Source organism: Neocloeon triangulifer, unplaced genomic scaffold (genome assembly GCF_031216515.1).
Source record: "Neocloeon triangulifer isolate White Clay Creek 2 clone unplaced genomic scaffold, ASM3121651v1 ptg000003l, whole genome shotgun sequence".
Classification (NCBI taxonomy): Eukaryota; Metazoa; Arthropoda; class Insecta; order Ephemeroptera; family Baetidae; genus Neocloeon; species Neocloeon triangulifer.
This window is the reverse complement of record NW_026775546.1, coordinates 11,754,877-11,774,176: the sequence shown is the minus strand read 5'-3', so window position 1 is coordinate 11,774,176 and position 19,300 is coordinate 11,754,877. Positions and strand designations below refer to the sequence as shown.

The window sequence follows — 19,300 nt, the reverse complement described above, 5'->3', positions numbered from 1 at the left end:
ATTAGCGATTTGCCCAATTAATCGAAAACATTCTCTTGCTGCAATTTAAAACGTGCTTCTTTGATCTTCCGGACGAGAAAACAAGCAGCTTTTTTGGAACGCCATTTGAACTCTCCTTTTTACCTAATTTTAATCCCTCCTTTGAAGTTCAAGGCAAATTACTTTTCTTAATTTTCTGCTTCAAGAAGAGGAGGAAACAGGGAAATAAAATGCACCTTGACGTATTTTGTACAGAAGCAGCATTTTAGATGTTTTATTACCCTGTCTCAGTTCTCAAGTTGTTCGATTCAAAATTTTAATATTAACATTCTCTTTTTCACATGGGCCTTCAATGAGTATTGATTTTCTTTTACAATACACAGACACACAAATTATCCTTGGAATTTTCTCTCCGTCGTGTATTTATTGTGAATTCGACATCAAAATCAGAGCGGCGGCAGTCTCTTATCAACAAACAATATATATCAAGAGTGGTCCTTACTCGCACTGATATGAGCAAATAGTAAACATTACAAGGACATTGTTTTCTAAAATATCTGCTCAAGATAATGGCAGAAAAAAATTAATTTGAACTTAGATTTAATAATCACTTTTGAGCAAAGAACTTAGAACCTATTTGATTTATTTTGATTTTCAAGCGTCAACCTTGTGGTTATCTGAGATAGACGTGGGAAAAGCAACAGTTTGAGCTTTACAAATTTTGTCCGGAACTAAACGTTTTTTTTTCAGATAGACATGCAAATGCCCCAGACGGCTTTATTCGCACATCCCGCGATTCGGCTGCTTTACATATACATATACACTTGGTTATTTGGCAGCTCAATCGTCATTTCTCTTTGCCTCTCACTCTCCACGCTTGCCTATATATTTTTAAGCGTTTTTGCATGCCCCGCATATAAATTTCGACAAATGCGTCGCCCGCGCCTTATCTCTTACGCCCAGCTGCGAAAATCGTGCGCATGTACCACATTAACCTGCAAAGAGCGTCGGGCCAAATCCGCAGCTCCAAAATACATGCACATACCCACACACCTATGGAAAGTTTTGGCAAACTTTTCAACGTCAAAATTTGAATATTCCTGCATTGCAGCGTTTACAGCAAGAGTAAGGTGTCAAAAGTAACACTTACGATGTTCAACCAACATTGAGAGGAGCGTCTTGAATAAACATATTTTTACACAGATTGCAACGTCTTTTATAGGACTGTTTAAGATAACTTTAAGCTGAAAAAAATTGAGTCAGGAAATTCAAATGAGATAATTTTTATCCTCAGCCTCAGTTAGGAGAAAATGGGCGGTTCAATTTGGAGTAAAGAAATTAATCTAATATCAATATTATTCCTTTTGAATCAAACTTTTCTTACGTCAGTGTTAACTTAAATCCCTCATTGCCTGAAATGTTGGTAAATATGCAACCGGCTTTACAGGTTTGTTGCAAATGTTGCCTACATTTCTTCTAGGGATCTGCTTGGTATAATCATCATTATTTAAAATAAAATTTATTACATATTCCAGTTCTAATTTATATTGGCATTTACTCTGGTTAAATATGAAGTTCATTTTGAATTCTACAAATTTGCAACACACCGCCTTGAATCGCCCTTACAATAATTATTGTTAGTGCCAATTACCCGCCTTTTGTATGAACTAGAGTATGAATACAGCCTATTTTTACAAAAGATAAAATTGCCCGTAAAATTTTTTAATAATCAACAGTATGTATTATTTGTTATTTTTTTACTACACATGAACTGATCAATGAGCAACAACAACTTTCTTCTTCAAGTACAGTATTCAAAATAGTGAGTTTCACTCCTTTTTTTCCTGACGAGTGATTTCTATATAATACTCATTTCCTCATTGCATATTGGAACATCAAAGAAGCGACCATATTGCGCAGATGCAGAACACATAATTAAACTTTCACCATTTATAATCTTCTTTCTTTCAGTTAATAAAACCAAAACTGAACTATTAATACCTATTGTGTCAAACATCAATGGAGGTCTCCATGGTCACTTTACGTTTGGTCGAAGGAGCCCTGGTGGTCATTTCGCAAATCTCAACTTGCTCCTTCGAACCCTCCCCTCCGCTGCCGCCACCACTGTGACTTCCGTCCTCTCTACGTTCGTTCAGCTGAAAGAGTAGTTTGTTGCGGTTGCGCCAATAATTGGGGTCTCGCCGGTCGTTGTTCAAACCGTTCGCACCGTTGTTGTTCCGACTGCTGTGGCGACACCGTCGGTTTCCGGTATGGTGATGGTGGCGTCCTGAGCGACTGCCAGAGGAACCATTTCCACTGAGGTCGTGGATTGGTCGGCTGCTATTTTGCGACATTCGAATTGGTGGGGGAGGGTTCTCAATGCACACGCACACCTGTCGTCCAGGGTTATTATTTCCGTTGCTACTCGAGGCGGCTCTATGTCCACCATTCCGCGGTTGCGCATCATCAGCTGTGCCTGGAACATGCAAATAACTTTGCTTGAATTTGAAACTTGAGATAGTATTCTGGGATTACCGAAATTCTTCATAAAATTAGACATTTATTTTTTATCAGGATTACAACTTTGAATTTTTACAAAACTTCAAATTTGTCCGCTTTATTTGTGGATAAATATGTGTGTATAGCATTTTTTTTTATTCAATCATCTTTTTGGAGTCACGTAGTGAGAGATATATCAAAATCAGTCCTTTGAATTTCACAAAGGATTTTTCCAAGAAATGACGGCAAGGGAAAAATGTGTCTCAATTTCGTTGAATAAGGAATATCTCTTCTTTTAAATTTCTTTTGGGCTAAAAATACAAAATTTACCTTCCTTGGATCCATGTTCAAAAGTATAAAAGTTATTACTTTTTCCAAAGATTCAATTTAATTTATCTTCTTCGTAGAAAAAATTTAAAAAATTTCACCATCACATTTTTTTAATTCTCCTTTTTAGAAACGTTTGAATTAATTAGTTCATCAAATATTAAATATACAGGAATAATTGAGTCTGCAAAAGCCAGTAACGTTTTTTCAAATGTGAAATTAAATAAGTGCTGCGGCGAGCGGCAGCAAGCAGGTTTTTCAACTGCATCATCTAATATCCTACATTACATTTTGTCTATTGACAGAAGACATGCACACTAACTAGTAACGAATTCTTAATAGAAATGAATAAAAAAATGATACTTTGAGTTCTGCTTTATTGAATGACGTGTTCTCGGAATGGAACGCAACTCTTTAGCTCATATGTGTGGGACAATTCAATGCACTCAGCGAAACGTGAGATGAATACGACATTTAATATTAAATGTGATGCAGAATTCCCAAACGGTAAATTGCATGCTGAAAAACGACTCGTTTTGGAAGGAATTTCATGACTTTGGGTCGAATACGTTTTCTCATCGGGCAAACAAGTGAATAGATCGCTGATTTCTTCCGAGAAAAGTTTTTGCCTTCCTTCAATTTTGTTGGTGGAGGAAACGTTTTTGTGAAAGAAACATACGCATTGGAAAGGCATTGTCGCTCATTTGGCGCATAAATCGTTATGCGCCAACTTTTACGATGGAAGCGCGTGGCCAAAAAAGTTATTAATGTGCGCCATGCCGCCTTTACGACCATATTTTACAGCTTTTCTCGTAAAAAATTAATTTAGCGTGCAGCTAATTGAATGGGGAAACAAATTGTCGATCCAATTACAGTTTTTTATTATTGAAAAAACAAATGGAACTGTGAATAAATCTGATTCTAGCTAATGCTATTGAAGATGATTCTAAACTATTTTTGAAAAATAAAAACCGGCATAAGTTTACATGCATTAAAACAAAATCAAAATATTAATATTTTGGATCTCTGTTACTTATTTTTAATAAATAATTAACTTTCTGAAATCTATTGGAATCGTATTTTGGCATAATAACAAAAATTAATTAAAGATAGCTTTTTTTAAGCCATTTGTAAATTTTCAGGTTTTGTTTAGACCTGTTGCTTATATCGAACCAAAATTTTAAATAAAATGAAGCAAGAAATAAATGAATTTATTACCTGATCGCGATCGGGAGTATGAATGGCTGTACCTTGCCAACATGGGCGGCGTCTCGACTCCGTGCACCACTGGCTCCTTCCTCCGGAACTTCTGGCAATTCCACACGCAGACCGCGTGTTTGAAATACTGCCTAAACCTGAAAACACAAATTTCACGCAGAGGTTAGTGTGGGCGCGCTTTAAGCCTCTCCCCGTCATAGTTTTTGTTTCATAAATTGTGCCATCGTCTTGGGTAGCATCATCGGATCCGTTTTTCAAACAAACGGAAAGCAGCTTTGAATGCTTCGAACCCTTTGAAATTTGATTACTATCAAGTCATAAGCTTAGCAAAAAGTAATATTCTCGGCTATTTTCGGCTCTAATATCACTCTGTAATTTTCTTCTTTGATGTGTCAAAGCAAGTTTTTGTCTACCACATTTATTTTGCGCCAATAATTAAACCCGGCGGCTTTGCATTAATATTTACTACGCGGTTGAGCGCTTCAGCACGCACAAAGGGTTGCGTCTTGAAAGTTCACCCGATGCTGCAAAAACTTTGCTTGGTCTGCGATCAATTTTATTGCGAGAGGTGTTCCCTTCTGAGAAAATGCAGATTATGCCTCAAGGCGGTTTATTCATTCTTGAGCAAACCGCCAGGTGGAAAGTTATTTTCCTCTGTAAGGAAAGTGTTTGTTTTCAAAAGCGACAAGTTTATATCCACTTGTCCAACAGGCGTAAGAATTTCGTGAAAATATCGCCCCAGGGCTCCAAGAACTACGGCAAACAATATAAATGTGCTCGGGTTTCTATTCAAAATATTAGGCAATAAAAAAGTCCCCTTCGTACGAAAATTGTTATAGTCTGAAATCCAATTTATGTAGTAGTTTTAGATTTTTTCAAAAATTCACCACGTCATTCCGAACTATAGGAAAAACTAACGAAAAAACGTGTTTCGAGTTTCGAATCCAATTTATTTTTATAAAATCGCCATGTGCACCTCTGCGGTTGGCGACAGCATGGAAAGCCAAACGTTTTTCATTCCGGCCGCACGATTAACTGGATCGAAAGAGCTTTTAATCTGTTTGTTAAGAGTTTGTGTCGCAATGAGATAAAACGGGCGGAAAGGCAAGGTGCCAAGAACGCTTGGAAACCTCAAAGGGCACAGGCCTGCAGGGTCGACTCCCAGCAGACCCCGACCGACACGGAGCTTAATAAATTTCGCCGACGTGCGCTTTTTGCGCGGCCCGCCTTCCTGTTTGGCCAAACCATTGCGATTCTTCCTCGGGGGCACCAAGGCGAACAATTCAATTTTTCATTGCGATAAATTGTGCAGGGCAAATAGCGCGCGCCGGATAGCCTCGTATAATTTTATTTCGCTCGGAATGGCAGACTTGGCGATAAAGTGTTAGTGGAAAGGCGCACAAGCTCTATTGCTAGACGGCGTAAACATGCGCGAGGACATATAGAAAATCGCACTAAAAAGTTACTTTCAGACTGATATACTACTTAAAAGGTATTCTTCTATCAGCAATTTTGTAAATATCTACTTCGATAATTTATTGTGCTGACTTGGCAATATAAAATGAATGAAATGATTTTCATATTTATTTTTTAAGCTTCAGTTTTGTAAATTTTTTTTATTCAAGAATAATTCTCATTTAAAAACTTGCTAAATTATGAAAAATTAAAATAACTTTTATTCTTCCCCTTTTTTATAATTTATTTAAATTTTAAAAACATAATCAAATAATTATGTGAAAACTTATTTTTCCAATGATTATGACAAAATAAATTAATTTGAAAAAAATATCCCCTGATTTATGTAATTTATAATTATTAAGTATTAAACATAATTATTAAATCATAATATGCTTGTAAAAGCTTAAATTTATGTCACTGTAAACTTAATTAAATTCAAATCATCAAGAATTAACCCTATCAAATTTTGATCAATCAGTCTGGTGCTCTCAGGTGCTTTGACGTCCGCCAATTAGCTCATAGGCATTCCCCGTCGCTTTACCAGTAAATTCACTGCGTGCGCTTTGTTTGATGTTTGACCAACAAGCTGAGGTCATAAATATAAGAGGGGCGTGGAAAGCATAATGGCCCGGGGGCGATTAATGGGGGTGATTCAAATTTGGTTTACACCAAGCGGTAGTTTATATCAAAGGTACCAAATTTTAGCTCACAAAAGTTGTCTGATTTAATAAATAATTTAAACTCAATATTTGCTTGAAACTTTTTTTAAAAATAAAAAAGCCTGAAAGAAAGGATGTTTAATTAAATCAATCGACAGGTTAGAATCTTTATCCACTTTTTAGGAGCCCTGCTAGGTTTTCTAATTCCAACAATAGAAATGGAGGCTATAATTATTTAAACTTTTCTGTTTATAATTTCCTCCCATGAAAACCGGAATTCAGATAATTATTATAAATGCAACATATTTATAAATTATTTACTATATAATAAAGCCTGTTAAAAGTATTTGCCAAAAGGCCATTACTGGTGTATAAGCGAAAATATTGATTTTGCTTTAAAAGCTCAATTAACATTTTAATCCTCAAATAATATTCTCATCCCAATGCAATTAATTCCGGATTAATTATGTGCGAGTTTCGCGCCTGTTTATGGAGCTGAAATTAGGCCGACAAGCGAGAGCACATCTGGCTGATTGCTGAATTCAATCGCCCTCCATGTAATTACCGCACAACACTGGCTGCTGCTTTTGAATTCTGTGTCATTACTCGCCGGCCAATGGAGTGCAGAATTTAGACCAGAAAATACACAATATCCGAGCACTGTGAAATTATTGAAGCATTTCACTGGTACGTGGGTTCAGCACTATAGATTGCAGCTTTGGAATGGAATGGCTTTCAAACGCGATGTCGACACGCTGTCAAGATTCTGATTGTTGGGCAAAACTTGCGAAAAAGGATTTGACAACTCATTTCTCGAAAAGTGACGCAGCGGAATTGAAAATGCATATATTTGTTGAAAGCTCAACAAAAAAGGGAAGGATATTTTGTGTATATTGTGACTCCCTACATAGCAAGTATACAATGTTATTTTTGTACTTTCTGTAAAAATGTAAAAAAATATCAAGACGAAAATGCTTAGATTCAAGTTGAGCAAATAAAAACTTTTCAAATTATTAAATGATCAAAAAAAAATTTTGCATGTTTTTAAGCAATTTAAATCCCACAATTAATGCTTTCTCTTGTAAAGGGTAAAACCCACAAAGCAGCCTTTACGATCGTGCGAGCATCGTTTTGCTTGTTTATTCCTCATTAGTCTTTTGAGCTTCACCATTGCCCACCCACACGTGAGCAGAATCGCTGCTTGGGCAGCCAGACCGTAGGATTTATACTTTTAGGGAGCACCAAAACAGACATACAGGCACCCGCGTAATTTTGCAGCAAACACAACAAATCAGAGTTCTGAAAACGTGTTCCCGAAAAAGCAAACAAACTCTACCACCACTTGCAAAGGAGAAAGAAAATAACAAATCCAAAAACTAAAATCCAAACGTCAGAAGAACAAAAATTAATTTACACATTTTACAATTTTTAAATGAAGAATTTTTGGTTCCTAGCTTTTTTTATTGACAATTAAGCTTTCTTGATATTTATTAATTATTCTTACTTTTGTTATAGCTTCACAGTTTATATAGCTGCAATTTTTTTTCCTAATTTGATGTCTGTTATGAGAATTAAAAAAGCTTCTCCTTGGCGCAGCGCAGACCGAGGAATAAATAAAAAAATATTACATAAATAAAAACTCTGCCACCGAAACACAACGGCCGGAGTTCGCGATCGTAAATGCAATCTGTAAAGTAGGTGCTACTAAAATAGCCGGACAATGTTGAGCTTTACAACCTGCACTTAGCTTGATTAACCCCGTCCGAAAGCTTCTCTCCATTCCATTATTCAACAAGTTGGTGAATAGAAAATTTTATTTATAGAGCAAAAGTGAGGATCTCGTCTCTCTAAATGCATCAGGCTTTGTTATCAGAAGTGGTAGTGGAAACGAGACAACACAGGTTGTTACTTTTCTTACAGGTGGGCACTTTTAATGAGATTGTCAACGCAAAGATCAAAGAAAACTGGGTTTTTGTTTAGCTCAGAACAAACGGATTAATTAAAACTTCTAGCTAGAGACAAAGTAAGGAATTTTTATACAAAAATATGATCAAAAGTTAGTTTTGATAAAGCAGTGAAAAATGCCTTTTTTTTTATTTGGAGAAAAGAAATAATTTGCATTATTGTTATAACAATTGACTTGCTGATTATTATAAAAAGAAAAAAATTAAAAATTGATTTTTAATTGAAATGAAATATTTCCTTTGCATGTATCATGATCAATATGAATGCTGTTATGGTGATAAAAAATTGTCAGGTAAAATATTTATTCATATTTTAGAGTTTCCAAATTAAACTTTAATTTTGAATAACGACAAAATTGTTTACATTTATTTTCTCATTATTTCCGTGAATGAAATTTAAAATAAACAACTTTTTGAATGAAAACGAGTTTTCATTTGTCTCGCATTGGACCATAAATATTGATTTTTTTTTCCAATATTTCACCGCGTCCGTAATGAAGTCGTAAATCAGCCAAAATTGTGTGGTTGTTCAGCGTGTGTCCGTTACGGTCTGATCTTTGCCTCGCGGCCACGTGCCGTCACCAGAGTGATTTACGAGGCTCTCGGTATAGCTCGAATGCTCTTTGCCTTTGCGACGGACATTGTTGTGCAAATTGCGCTCAGCCACACCCGTCGTGAAATTCTGCAAACATGCCTCGCGCGCTTTTCAATTTGCGGTGAAACGAACGGACATCACTTTTTTGCTCTGATGCATGCGGTGGATGAATATTCCACTCGGCTCGGTTTTGCATACGTGCGAAATTTGCAAGTGAGGCGCACAAATTTTCTGAGCGTTGAAATTATATTTAGCGCAATTTTGATCTGTTATAACAGGATCAAACTTTTGCACATCACATTTTGCAATTTATTTTTCAAAATTAAAAATATCGGTTATCAATTTTGCAACCAAGTTTTTCAATAAAAATATGAAATTAAATTAATTTTTATAACTTGATTATACTCGCATGGAAAAGTAAAAATTTAAACTGCTATAATTAAAAAGCCAAATTTAAGCAAAGGAGACTAATTGAAGTATCAGCCTAAAAAGTAAATATTTTACCGCCTTAAGTCAATTTTTACAAAGAGAAATGTCAAATTACGTATTTAAGTCAGCCCAAATCCTCAACAAACTGGCTTCGTGACAAATAAATAATGGGGCAGATTCAGATTTTTACGAGTGTGCACATTTCATCTTTTTACGCAGCTAATAAAACGACACGTAATCCGTGAGGGAGAGAGACTCGGAAAATTCTCATTCCCAGCGGAGCTTAGCTTGCTAGATGAGCGAAGACCAGCCGTAAAAATTCGGTGGAGCGCAACAAAAATCCGCATGACCATAAATCGTGAGGAGTGAGTTACGAACCTGGCGTTCATCCAATAATAGATGAGCGGGTTGACCATCGAGTTGGCCATGGCGAGCCAGTAGAAGGCTAAGTAGAGGTGCTGCACATACTTGGTGTAGGCCACCGAGCTGTAGTGGTGCGTGTAAATGAAGTAGGCGTGATAGGGCAGCCAGCACACGGCGAATATCAGCACGATTATGATGAACATTCGAACGACCTGAAACAAATTGTAAAATCTTAACTGTAAAGTAAAATTAAATTTCATTTCATTATGGTGAATTTTTCAAAATTAAAAATGATTTGGAAAAGAAAAGAAAACACAATATTTAACCTCCTTGATTAAATTTTGATAAAAATTAATAATAGACATATTTTTTATTTGCTTGTTAAATTGAAGAAAATTAGGTGGAAAATTTGATTTAAAATGAATTTATGATTATTTTACCTAAAAAAATCGTCTTTAATTGTGAATTCCACAGCCAAACGTCAAATATATCTACGAATTAGTTCCATTTCATAGCTTTTGGATCATTGAAAAAATATTTTTGTACTTTTGCGTGAATTTAATTGAAGTTATTTATTTAATTTTAATAGTGCTTTTAACTGCCTCATCTGACTCAAGGGATTACCACTAATTGTTACTGAACCAACATGCGCCGGCAAATACGAGTTGTCAGTAGATTACTGCGCGGCAAATAAGTGTCTAGTATGCAACCGATGTAGCTCTTGAGCAGAGCAGTTTGCATTACCTCGGCACTACACTTTGCCTCCGCTGCGTCGAGTGTACCTCTCGGGGTTTGCTTTTACTCTACGTAAGATTGCTATAAAAGTGAGGCTGTGCTTTCAACGTGTAGAAAGATATTTCAAAATTTTCCGTGCTTTTCACGCGAACACTTTGAACGCTGCATAAGAAATGCAGTAAACTCTATACATTTCTCACAATGAAAGATTATTCTCTACCAGTAAAGTCATGCATTAGCTGCAGAAAACTTATCGACGGCAAATATGGGGTCAAATTATTCCAGCTCAATTCATTTTTTCATGATAACTTTTGGAATATTAAAAATTTTGCACTGCAACAATTGAAAATTAAAATATTTATTATTATTTAAAACTAGATGCAAATGAAAATTGCTATTTAGAATTTTTCAAAACTAATATATTTACAATTTTGCAACATTAGAAAATACCAAGCAAAGTTAAGAATGAAATTGAGAAAAATTGAAACTAAAGTTAAACGCACTGAATTACAAAAAATTTGTTAAAAAAAGCAATTTACTGTCTGCTGACACTTTTAAAAACTAGGATTATTTTTTAATTTGATCTTTTCAACGAGGTTCAATTTGCCACAAAATCAACCACTACAGTTAACTTTCAGTAAAAAATATGAATATGCCAAGATTAATTACTAACGCAGATGGAAAAGGACTTGATCTTTGCCTGCTGATATGGTTAGAGTTATTCATACCCTTGGATTTCCACTTTAGAAGGAAATGCTTGAGAGTCTGCGTGCAGGAGAACGAATAAGCCTTTCTTGACTATAAGCAAACCAGCCACCGTGAAGAGCATCACTTGAAGCGAGTTAATAAAAAGTGTCCTATTTCGTGCTCTACCTGCAACTTCGGTGTGGCAGAAAGTTGCTGCCAAAGTTTGTTCATTTTATCGGCAATCAGCGGCGAAAGTTTTCCAGCCTGGTTTTACGTTCCGGACAAAAAATCTAAAGCCACCCTGTCGAGGGCGTTTTATCTTTGCCTTTGTGTTGCCATGACTGCATTCTGCGCCAAGCGTGGAATTCATTTTCCCCCCTTTGAAGATAGTCCGACGTCAATTTAGCTCTCTTTGAGATATCTTTTATTTCTTTATTTTTGCCAGCTGGCACTCTCAGGCTTTGGAAAGCTCACGCGAAATAGAAATGCAGTAAAAAGATGCTGCATATAATAAAGTTTTTCGACCATAAATAAATTCCCAACGGGCGGCGGCCGCATCTTTCTCTGCCAGCCATTTTTTGCACCCCAGACAAAAGTTATGGGGATGAAAGCATTATGAGTAAAAAAAAACCTGTGATAGCCAGAACTAATCCCAAATGGAATTGACCAAAAAAAAAAGGGAATTCCCCAAACTGGCACTAATTTCCTTGAGATTTTCAGATAATTTGATTGCAAGAACGAAAATGAAGTTATTTTTTAGCATTCATCAAAATGTAAAAAAGTTTAAAAAAAAGTATTTTGATTGTATACTTTGAATTTAAATAATTCAACGTATAAAATAAACAATCAGTCAATCACACAATTACGATAATTATAAAATTTAATTGCAGAGATTAATGGAGATGTTCAAAATTGGTCTCATTGTTTGGCTAGAGGTTTTATTTAAAATTAAAAAAAATGACAATGCATTTATTATTTCTGACGCAAAATTGGGGTTTTCCTTATTGATTTTTTCAGTCCGCCATCATTTTTCGTTTCCCTTTACAATCATTTATGTTATCCTTAGTGTGTTTCGACAAAACAAACAGCAATTATATTTCCTTCAAGCAGATTTTCTACTCACGTCTGCGATCTTATTTATGCTATTTTCCTAATGATATGAAATTGGGCCGCATTTTTGAAACTATGTCTTCAGTATTGGCGTTTAGTATCACCAATATTTTAACTTCATTCTCTAAATTTTTATATGTGTTCTGGTGACCTAAATCTTACTGGCACAAAGCCATTATACAGGATTTTAGCAAAAGCCAATGAATCTCAATTTGTTGGCCCTTCTGATTCTGAAAAATTCTTATTATGGCTTCTTGTTTGCTGGAATTTATTTTTCTTTGATTTATCGCAGATGGAATAAGTTTCTTCGTCGCAACACAAGAAATTGAAGTGGAGGATCGCAGCCCAAAAAGTGTAATTTAGCTTATCTCAGAATATTCTTGTAACAAGAACTCTGCATTAGATCATTTTTGGCCCAAGGCGTAAAATTCTCAAGGTTATTTGAGCAATTTGGCACTCCTGGGGAGAGTCGAGTTACAGATGATTATAATTAAAGCGAAATCTGAATGCTATATGGAGCTTAATATTGTGCCTGCGAGGCTTGCAAGAATTAAAGGGCACATGATTATATTACATTCCTGTGCGTCATAAGATTTTGAATTAAAACGTCAAACTCAAGATAATTAAGACACGAAAATAACTGTGTAATTTGCCAGATTGAAATTTCTGTAAAATTGAAAGTTTTTCTGAGCAAATATTTATAGCTACGTATAGAAAAAAAATCATTATCCAATATAAAATGGGACTATTTAAAAAATTAATCGAATGAATAAAAAACTGATATGAATTATATTCTTGATAAATAAGTTCACTGTAATCGCAAATTAATTATCTTTGCATTTGCAGGTGACTGCGCAGTTTGTTCGCAGACAGGCCCTATCTGCGAGACGGTGAGTAAAGCGCTCATTTTAAGTATTGACAGGCCACATTAATTGACGGAAGGTTCTATGTCTGTTTACATCAAGCAATTATTAGCGCCGCGTGAGAGACGCTCAGAGTGAGCGCTTTGCTCTTAAGATTACGGCCTAAGAGAGACTTTGCGAAATAAATTTTCGACTCGCTGCTTTCGTGCAGAGCGGCGCTGTAATTGAACAACGCAAATTGCAAGTCTGAGACTCGGTGAAATACACTAATGGCGGCAAAATCCGGCTTGCAATTCAATTATTCACCCGCTCTAGACTTGAAACAAAGTTTCGGGCGTTTTAATAAGTTTTAATTTTACAAAGTTTAACTTAATAAGAGTTCAGAGTCCATCAAATAATTAGTTGTTTTAACTTTATGAAAAACAGGATTTCATTGAATGCATAATAAACCAATAATTTACACAGTAATTGTAAATAATTGTATCTAATTCAATAGGAAATTGAAATTCCATTTAAAATTCAAAGTTTTTTTTTTATGATTTCTCACATAATTATTGCCCACTCTTAATTAATTTTACCTGAAAAGTCATTGAGAACGAGGATTAAATTAGGTTTTGGAAATTTTCAAATTGAGAAAAATATAAATGTTTCTTAAAAATAAAAAATAAATCTTTACTTAAGAATAATTAATCAATTTTGTTATCCTTACCAGTTAATAAACCACAATTCAGGCAACGAAAAAGCAAAAATCTAGAAAATGGGTACATTGCGGTCGGAGGGCAACTCGCGGTTCACGATAGCACAAAGTTCAAGAGACTTATTCTAAAATGGTTATTTAAACCGTCACTTTAAAACACCGAAAAAATGAACCAACACGTTTTAATAACACTAATGGCTAAAATTTATACTAACAAGGCAAGAGGGGTTGTCACTTTGCTTATCTTTATAACATGGCAGGAGCTCCCCTTCCCATCCTACTCTCACTTTTCATTTTCTTTCCCGCGGGCCCAAGCGCGAAATAATAAAACTCGCCTCATGGGTGTTTTTTATTTTTTACAATATACGTGGCTTAAACATTTTCCAACCGAAACAAGTGAAACAAAATGCATCACGCTGGATTATTTTACGGCTCATTTGAAAAAAATTGAAAATGATGAAGGAGAACGCTGCAGTGTAGGTGAATATTTTATCTAGAGCAGATCTAGAGACTTTGCAAATCGTGTTTTCGGAACTAGTAAAAGCATGTGTGCTTGATTTGGAAACCAAAACTGATTTTCGGCAATAGCGAAGTTCGCTTTCAGCTGAGTATTTTGAATTGCAAATTGAGCCCATAAAAGTTCTACCGGGCCTGCTCGCTGCATCAAGGAAACACGCCAAGCATCACTGCGTTATCGGGTGGTCAAAGGAATGTCTTTGAGAGATGAAAATATTTTATGCAGAGGGCATAAAAAATTTTTCAGCAAGTACATGTTTAGAGCGAATAATATATGGCTGAATATTACTAGTAAATTAAGTTTTTTTGGTGTACCACAAGGCATGAATTTCTGCCTGTAGCGAGACATTCCAAATATTAAAAAAATTATAAATATGAAAACTAAAAAATGATGAGAGAGAGAAAAAAATACATTAATTTCATGAAAAGTTTACAAAAATTACACCATATTCGTGAAATAATCGGCTTATTTCTTACTCGAAATTGAAAATAAATCAAAAAGTAAAATGAATTTTAAATTTATTAGGAATATGAAAAAAAAAACGCAAATCATCAGCAAATCATTATGCTTATATTTGAAATTAAAACATAAAATAAACCAAATAAACATTATTATTGTTCCAAAATAATTTTTCAAAAATCAGTTATTGAAAATGATCCTATGATTTCAAGCGAAATTCACCTTAGCTTTCGAGTTACAGTTAATTTAGCAAAAATAGCGCTCTCTTGAGAAGGATTTGAAGAAGGTCTTAATTTAATCTAGCAGTTAACGTTTTCCTCATTTCGCGAGGTTTGTGTGTCCATTAAGGTGCCACGACCAGAGTGATCGATGGAAGTGGCCGTAGATGTGTGTAGTTTGTAACTGCTTTCAGAAAACAAACTTTGCCGGCCCCTCGCACGGCTTTCTCTGAGCTCTAACTCTTGCTTAGTGTCGGCTCGTAAAAGTGGCTGAAATAACAAATTGCAAAGAGCGCTGCAGGGCTTGCCTCTGCGCGCAAAAGAAAAATTAGCTTTAATTTACCTGTGGATATGTCGCAGAAAAAAAGTTTGGGCTGAAATGGAACCCTTAGAAATGCCTCTGAATGAACACATAAATGAATCAAAGTAGACGAAGCGACGGAAAAGTGAAACACTTTTTATGCAATTTCGCAGGCTGCTCAGCTCAATCCCTCGGGGCAAATAATCAATTTTTCAACAAAAAATTCTGTGCATGCGAGAGAAACACTCTGGCGCATGTAAAAATTCAAAGCAAATCCAGTCGTGCGTGTCGCAGAAAAATTTGCATACTTTTGCTTGTAAATTCTCTCAGCAAATCTCCCGGCCATAAATTTCAAAGAGATAAAGACGTGCTTACTTTCTTTGCCTCGTCGAAAGGGAAAAATCTCGACGTTTTTTCCTCACGAGAGGATATCCTAATCTAAGCTGAGAGCATCCACTCACCTTTCTCTTAGACTTGATCGAATCCACCTGACGTTGAGTGAGTTCTCCGATTGACCTGCTGCCCCAGAGTTCGCGGCCCATGGCAGAGTAGCATCCGGCCATGGCGGCCATCGGCAAAACGTACGTCACGATGAACAACACCAAGTTGTACCTGAACAGAAAAATATTTTTTATGTAAAAGAGAAGTAAATATTCAGTAAAATATGAATGTAAAAATATTCCACAAAGAAAGATTTTTGCGAGCTCAATTTTAAAATAAAGAAACGCATTTTTTTTACATATTTTGTGAAAAATCTAAGCTTAAATCTGAGAAAAGATCCTTCATAAGAAAGTGTTTAAAAAACACTGTATGTTTTTTTTCAATGTTTTTTTCCTTTACTACTTAGAAATATTTATGTATATATGTCCTTTACAAAGTTTCCAAAATTGTACTGATGTTTTTATGCTCTCGAAAATATGTAAAATTAATTTGTATATCACTCTAAACTTAAATCAAAAGATTTTCTCAAAATTAAGAAAACCTTTAAAATACTTAAATGGGTTTTTCTCAACTATATGCATAAAAGTCGCCTTACTTAAAATAGCTTAGAATATTTTAGACTTAGATTTTTGACAAATCTACTTAATATTTTTGTATTCCTCAAACGAAAAAATGAATTTCATCGCAGCACATTAAGAGAACAGCTTAACTTTTCATTATCCTAAAAAATAAAAAAACACACATTTATCGGCCTACGTACGAAAAAAAAATCTTAAACTATGCTCAATGCTTTTTTTTATCTCTGGTCGTGTTCACTCTTTTGAGGCCTAATCAGCAGACAAGAGAATGAGAAAAAGAGCCAAGCCTCCTGGAAACACACCGATTTTTTTTGCAATTATTTTTTCTTCACAGGCTCAAAAAGAGGGAAGAGTCAAAATTCTCCCAGTAACGAAAATTATTCGAGCGGAAGAATTCATTAACGCGGGTGTGATTTTGATGGAAATTTGGAAATTCTCTTTGTTTTGTTATGTTAAACACACCACTTCAAACAAAGCACCAAATTTGATGTTTGATATAATAGCAAATTCAATTCGGGTCCCTCCCGCTTTGGTCAGTCGATAAAGCGTTTGCATTGCAACCGACCGATCTCTGCTATCAACTCACGTGGAACAATGGCCGCCTTTGTTAACGCAAAATTACACACTCACACGTAGTCCATGGTGGACACCATCGGCTGCCCGTCTGGCCATATCAAAATGCACGCCGTCCGGACTTGGCCGCCGCTGGACCTAAAACAGAGACAGGGAGCAGTTTGAATTAAATCAAAACAGCGTCATGCAGGTTGATGTGGAGAAAGTGATTATCGAATTGATTCTAATTTTTAGACTTTTTTATTTATGGATACAGTCTAAGAATAAAAAGATACAAAGTCTTTTTTAGTTTTGTAGTAGAAGTTCACGATCTAGGGTTGATTCATGGTGGATTGAATTTAAATTCGGCTTTTCCTCAATGGGTTTTTGTGAGTTTTTATTGTTATTGTTTTTCTTAAACAATAAAAACTCACAAAAACCCATCGAGGAAAAGCCGAATTTAAATTCAATCCACCATCTTTTTTAGTTGTTAGTAAAAATGCAAATTGACATTTTAACATTCTCAGTGGGAAGGTTACCATTTCCTAGAAGAATTTTTCTTAAATATTAAAAAATAATATAAAAACACAAAATCCATTCAAAAGGAAATTATAATAATAATAAAGTGTATTAAGATAATCTGCGAGCAAAATATTATGAGCTACATTATGTATAATTATATTATTGAAACTAAAATAAAACAAATTTAAAATAATTTTTCCATAAGAAATTCAAATTAAAAATATTCAATAACTATTTTTGTTGTTAGCCTACATTTATTTAATCAATATTAATATCTGCTTGAGCCATATAATTGGTATTCTGCAGAGACCTTGAGTTTGCATTGTTTTTATAATGCAAAATGTTTTTTAAGCGCATTCATAGCAACAACGCAGAGCACAGAAACTTCATTAATTTTCAATTATTGCTTTATTTTTTTCACGCACGAGCAGTTTCATTGCAATACACGTGGAATGATTGAATTTATTTGAAATTTTCTGTCTTCTATTCATGATTCAAAAGCTGCTTCGATCGCTATATCTACGCTAAACACGCAGCTCTTTTGAATTTAATTGAAATACATTTCCCTGAACGCAGCATTTCACATTGCCCAGAACAAATTTGATTAATAGCGTTCAGATTAATCAACGTTAATCAGATCGCAAATTTTCCAGTTGAGCAACTAAAAAGCGGGACATGGAATTAATTATTAATTAATTTATAAAATTCTTTAAAGGCAATTAATTGAAGCTCTAACTTTTAGCTGATATTATCGAGATGCCAAAGAAAACTTAATACTATTGGAAAAAAATGAACCAGCGATTATTATTACAAGTTGCATGTCTATAAATTGATAAATTAAATTTACAAATATAAATTAATAAGTAGTTTTGAAGAAGTGAATTGATGTATGTTGCTTCTTTGATTTAATACTAAATAGATACATAAATTGATAAGACTTTCTATTTAAAATTTTTATTTAATTTTTAAATATTTAAAACAAAACATTAAATTATAAACATGATTATTAATATGAAAAATTATTACTTTAAATCTGATTTCCTCCTTACTGCTCTAGTCCTACAGTTAAAAAATATTTGTGACATAAAAAGGATAAAAAGTATACATGAAGGAAAGCAATCGAGCCCACAAATAAGCTTAAAATTTTCAAAAAATTAAATTTTGAATAGCAAAAGTTACGTATTTTTTGGCCCGCTTTATAACACTTCTCTTTTAGAGCAAGTTTTGAAGCACAAAAAGAAATATAAACGAAAATGTTAAAAAATAAAAATATGAACTTCACATGGCAACACAACATTTGAACTAAATGAATAAACCTGTAAAGAATATATATTTTTTTTCAATTTGACGTGGAATTTTGATGTAAATTTAGTACCGTAAAGAAAGAATAATGAATACGCCGTACAATATTTATTTATAGGGCCAAAATAAATCAAAAAGGCAGACCGACGCAAACCCGAATATCATAAATCTCTTTTCCCTGTGTTTCGAATTAACTATAAGTCTTGAGATAGCTTGATAAATGACTTGATAACGAGGCTCAACTTACTTGTACGTGATGGTGGTCGAGTAGAGCAGACAAGGAAAGCCCAGCGTGGCCGACGCGACCCATATGACGACTATTGTGACCCGGGCGCTCATCTTGGACATCCTGGGCTGCAACGGACGCACTATGGCCAGGTACCTACCGAGATGAAAGTTTTTTTATTAAATTAGAATGTTTGCTTGCCCAATTAAACGTTTCCGCTCATTTTGGGGGCAAAAAGCGCGTTTCAAATTCAGTTCTGTGGCGGACGTGCCTGCTACTCTGCAAATAATGGCAGTAGGAAATTTCATCAGTCTGGCTTTACCATGTGTGTTTTTCTGTCTTCTATTTCGCTATAAAATAATTTGCAAGCAAATACTGCTGGCATTTTGAGCTGTGAGAAAAAATTAAATGATATCCAAATAAATTAATCTGCTTTTAATGGAGATTCGTATCTGTTGAGCGTGAAATGCAAATAGTTTATTTTATTTTACAATCTTTACAAATGTACAGAGAATTATTTTCGTTTGAAAAGATTCTCTGTTTCATGAATTAAAAAATCTGCACTCTGTATTTTCAAATGAAAACTATATTACAGAAAATT

At 34.7% G+C, this 19,300-nt stretch overlaps 1 protein-coding gene across 1 annotated transcript in view; it reads right to left on the bottom strand.

Annotated features, from left to right (window-relative positions):
* Positions 1 to 242: 242 nt before the first annotated feature.
* Positions 243 to 19,300, bottom strand: part of LOC132192502 (tachykinin-like peptides receptor 86C) — a 52,428-nt gene continuing 33,370 nt past the window's right edge. Inside the window, exons 5-10 of the mRNA XM_059612489.1 lie at positions 18,721 to 18,855; positions 16,728 to 16,808; positions 15,540 to 15,690; positions 9,507 to 9,703; positions 4,024 to 4,160; positions 243 to 2,455 (exon numbers count right to left, since the gene is read on the bottom strand). Coding sequence (XP_059468472.1) covers positions 1,989 to 2,455; positions 4,024 to 4,160; positions 9,507 to 9,703; positions 15,540 to 15,690; positions 16,728 to 16,808; positions 18,721 to 18,855 — 1,168 coding nt within the window. The 3' untranslated portion in view covers positions 243 to 1,988. The remainder of the gene's footprint in view (positions 2,456 to 4,023; positions 4,161 to 9,506; positions 9,704 to 15,539; positions 15,691 to 16,727; positions 16,809 to 18,720; positions 18,856 to 19,300) is intronic.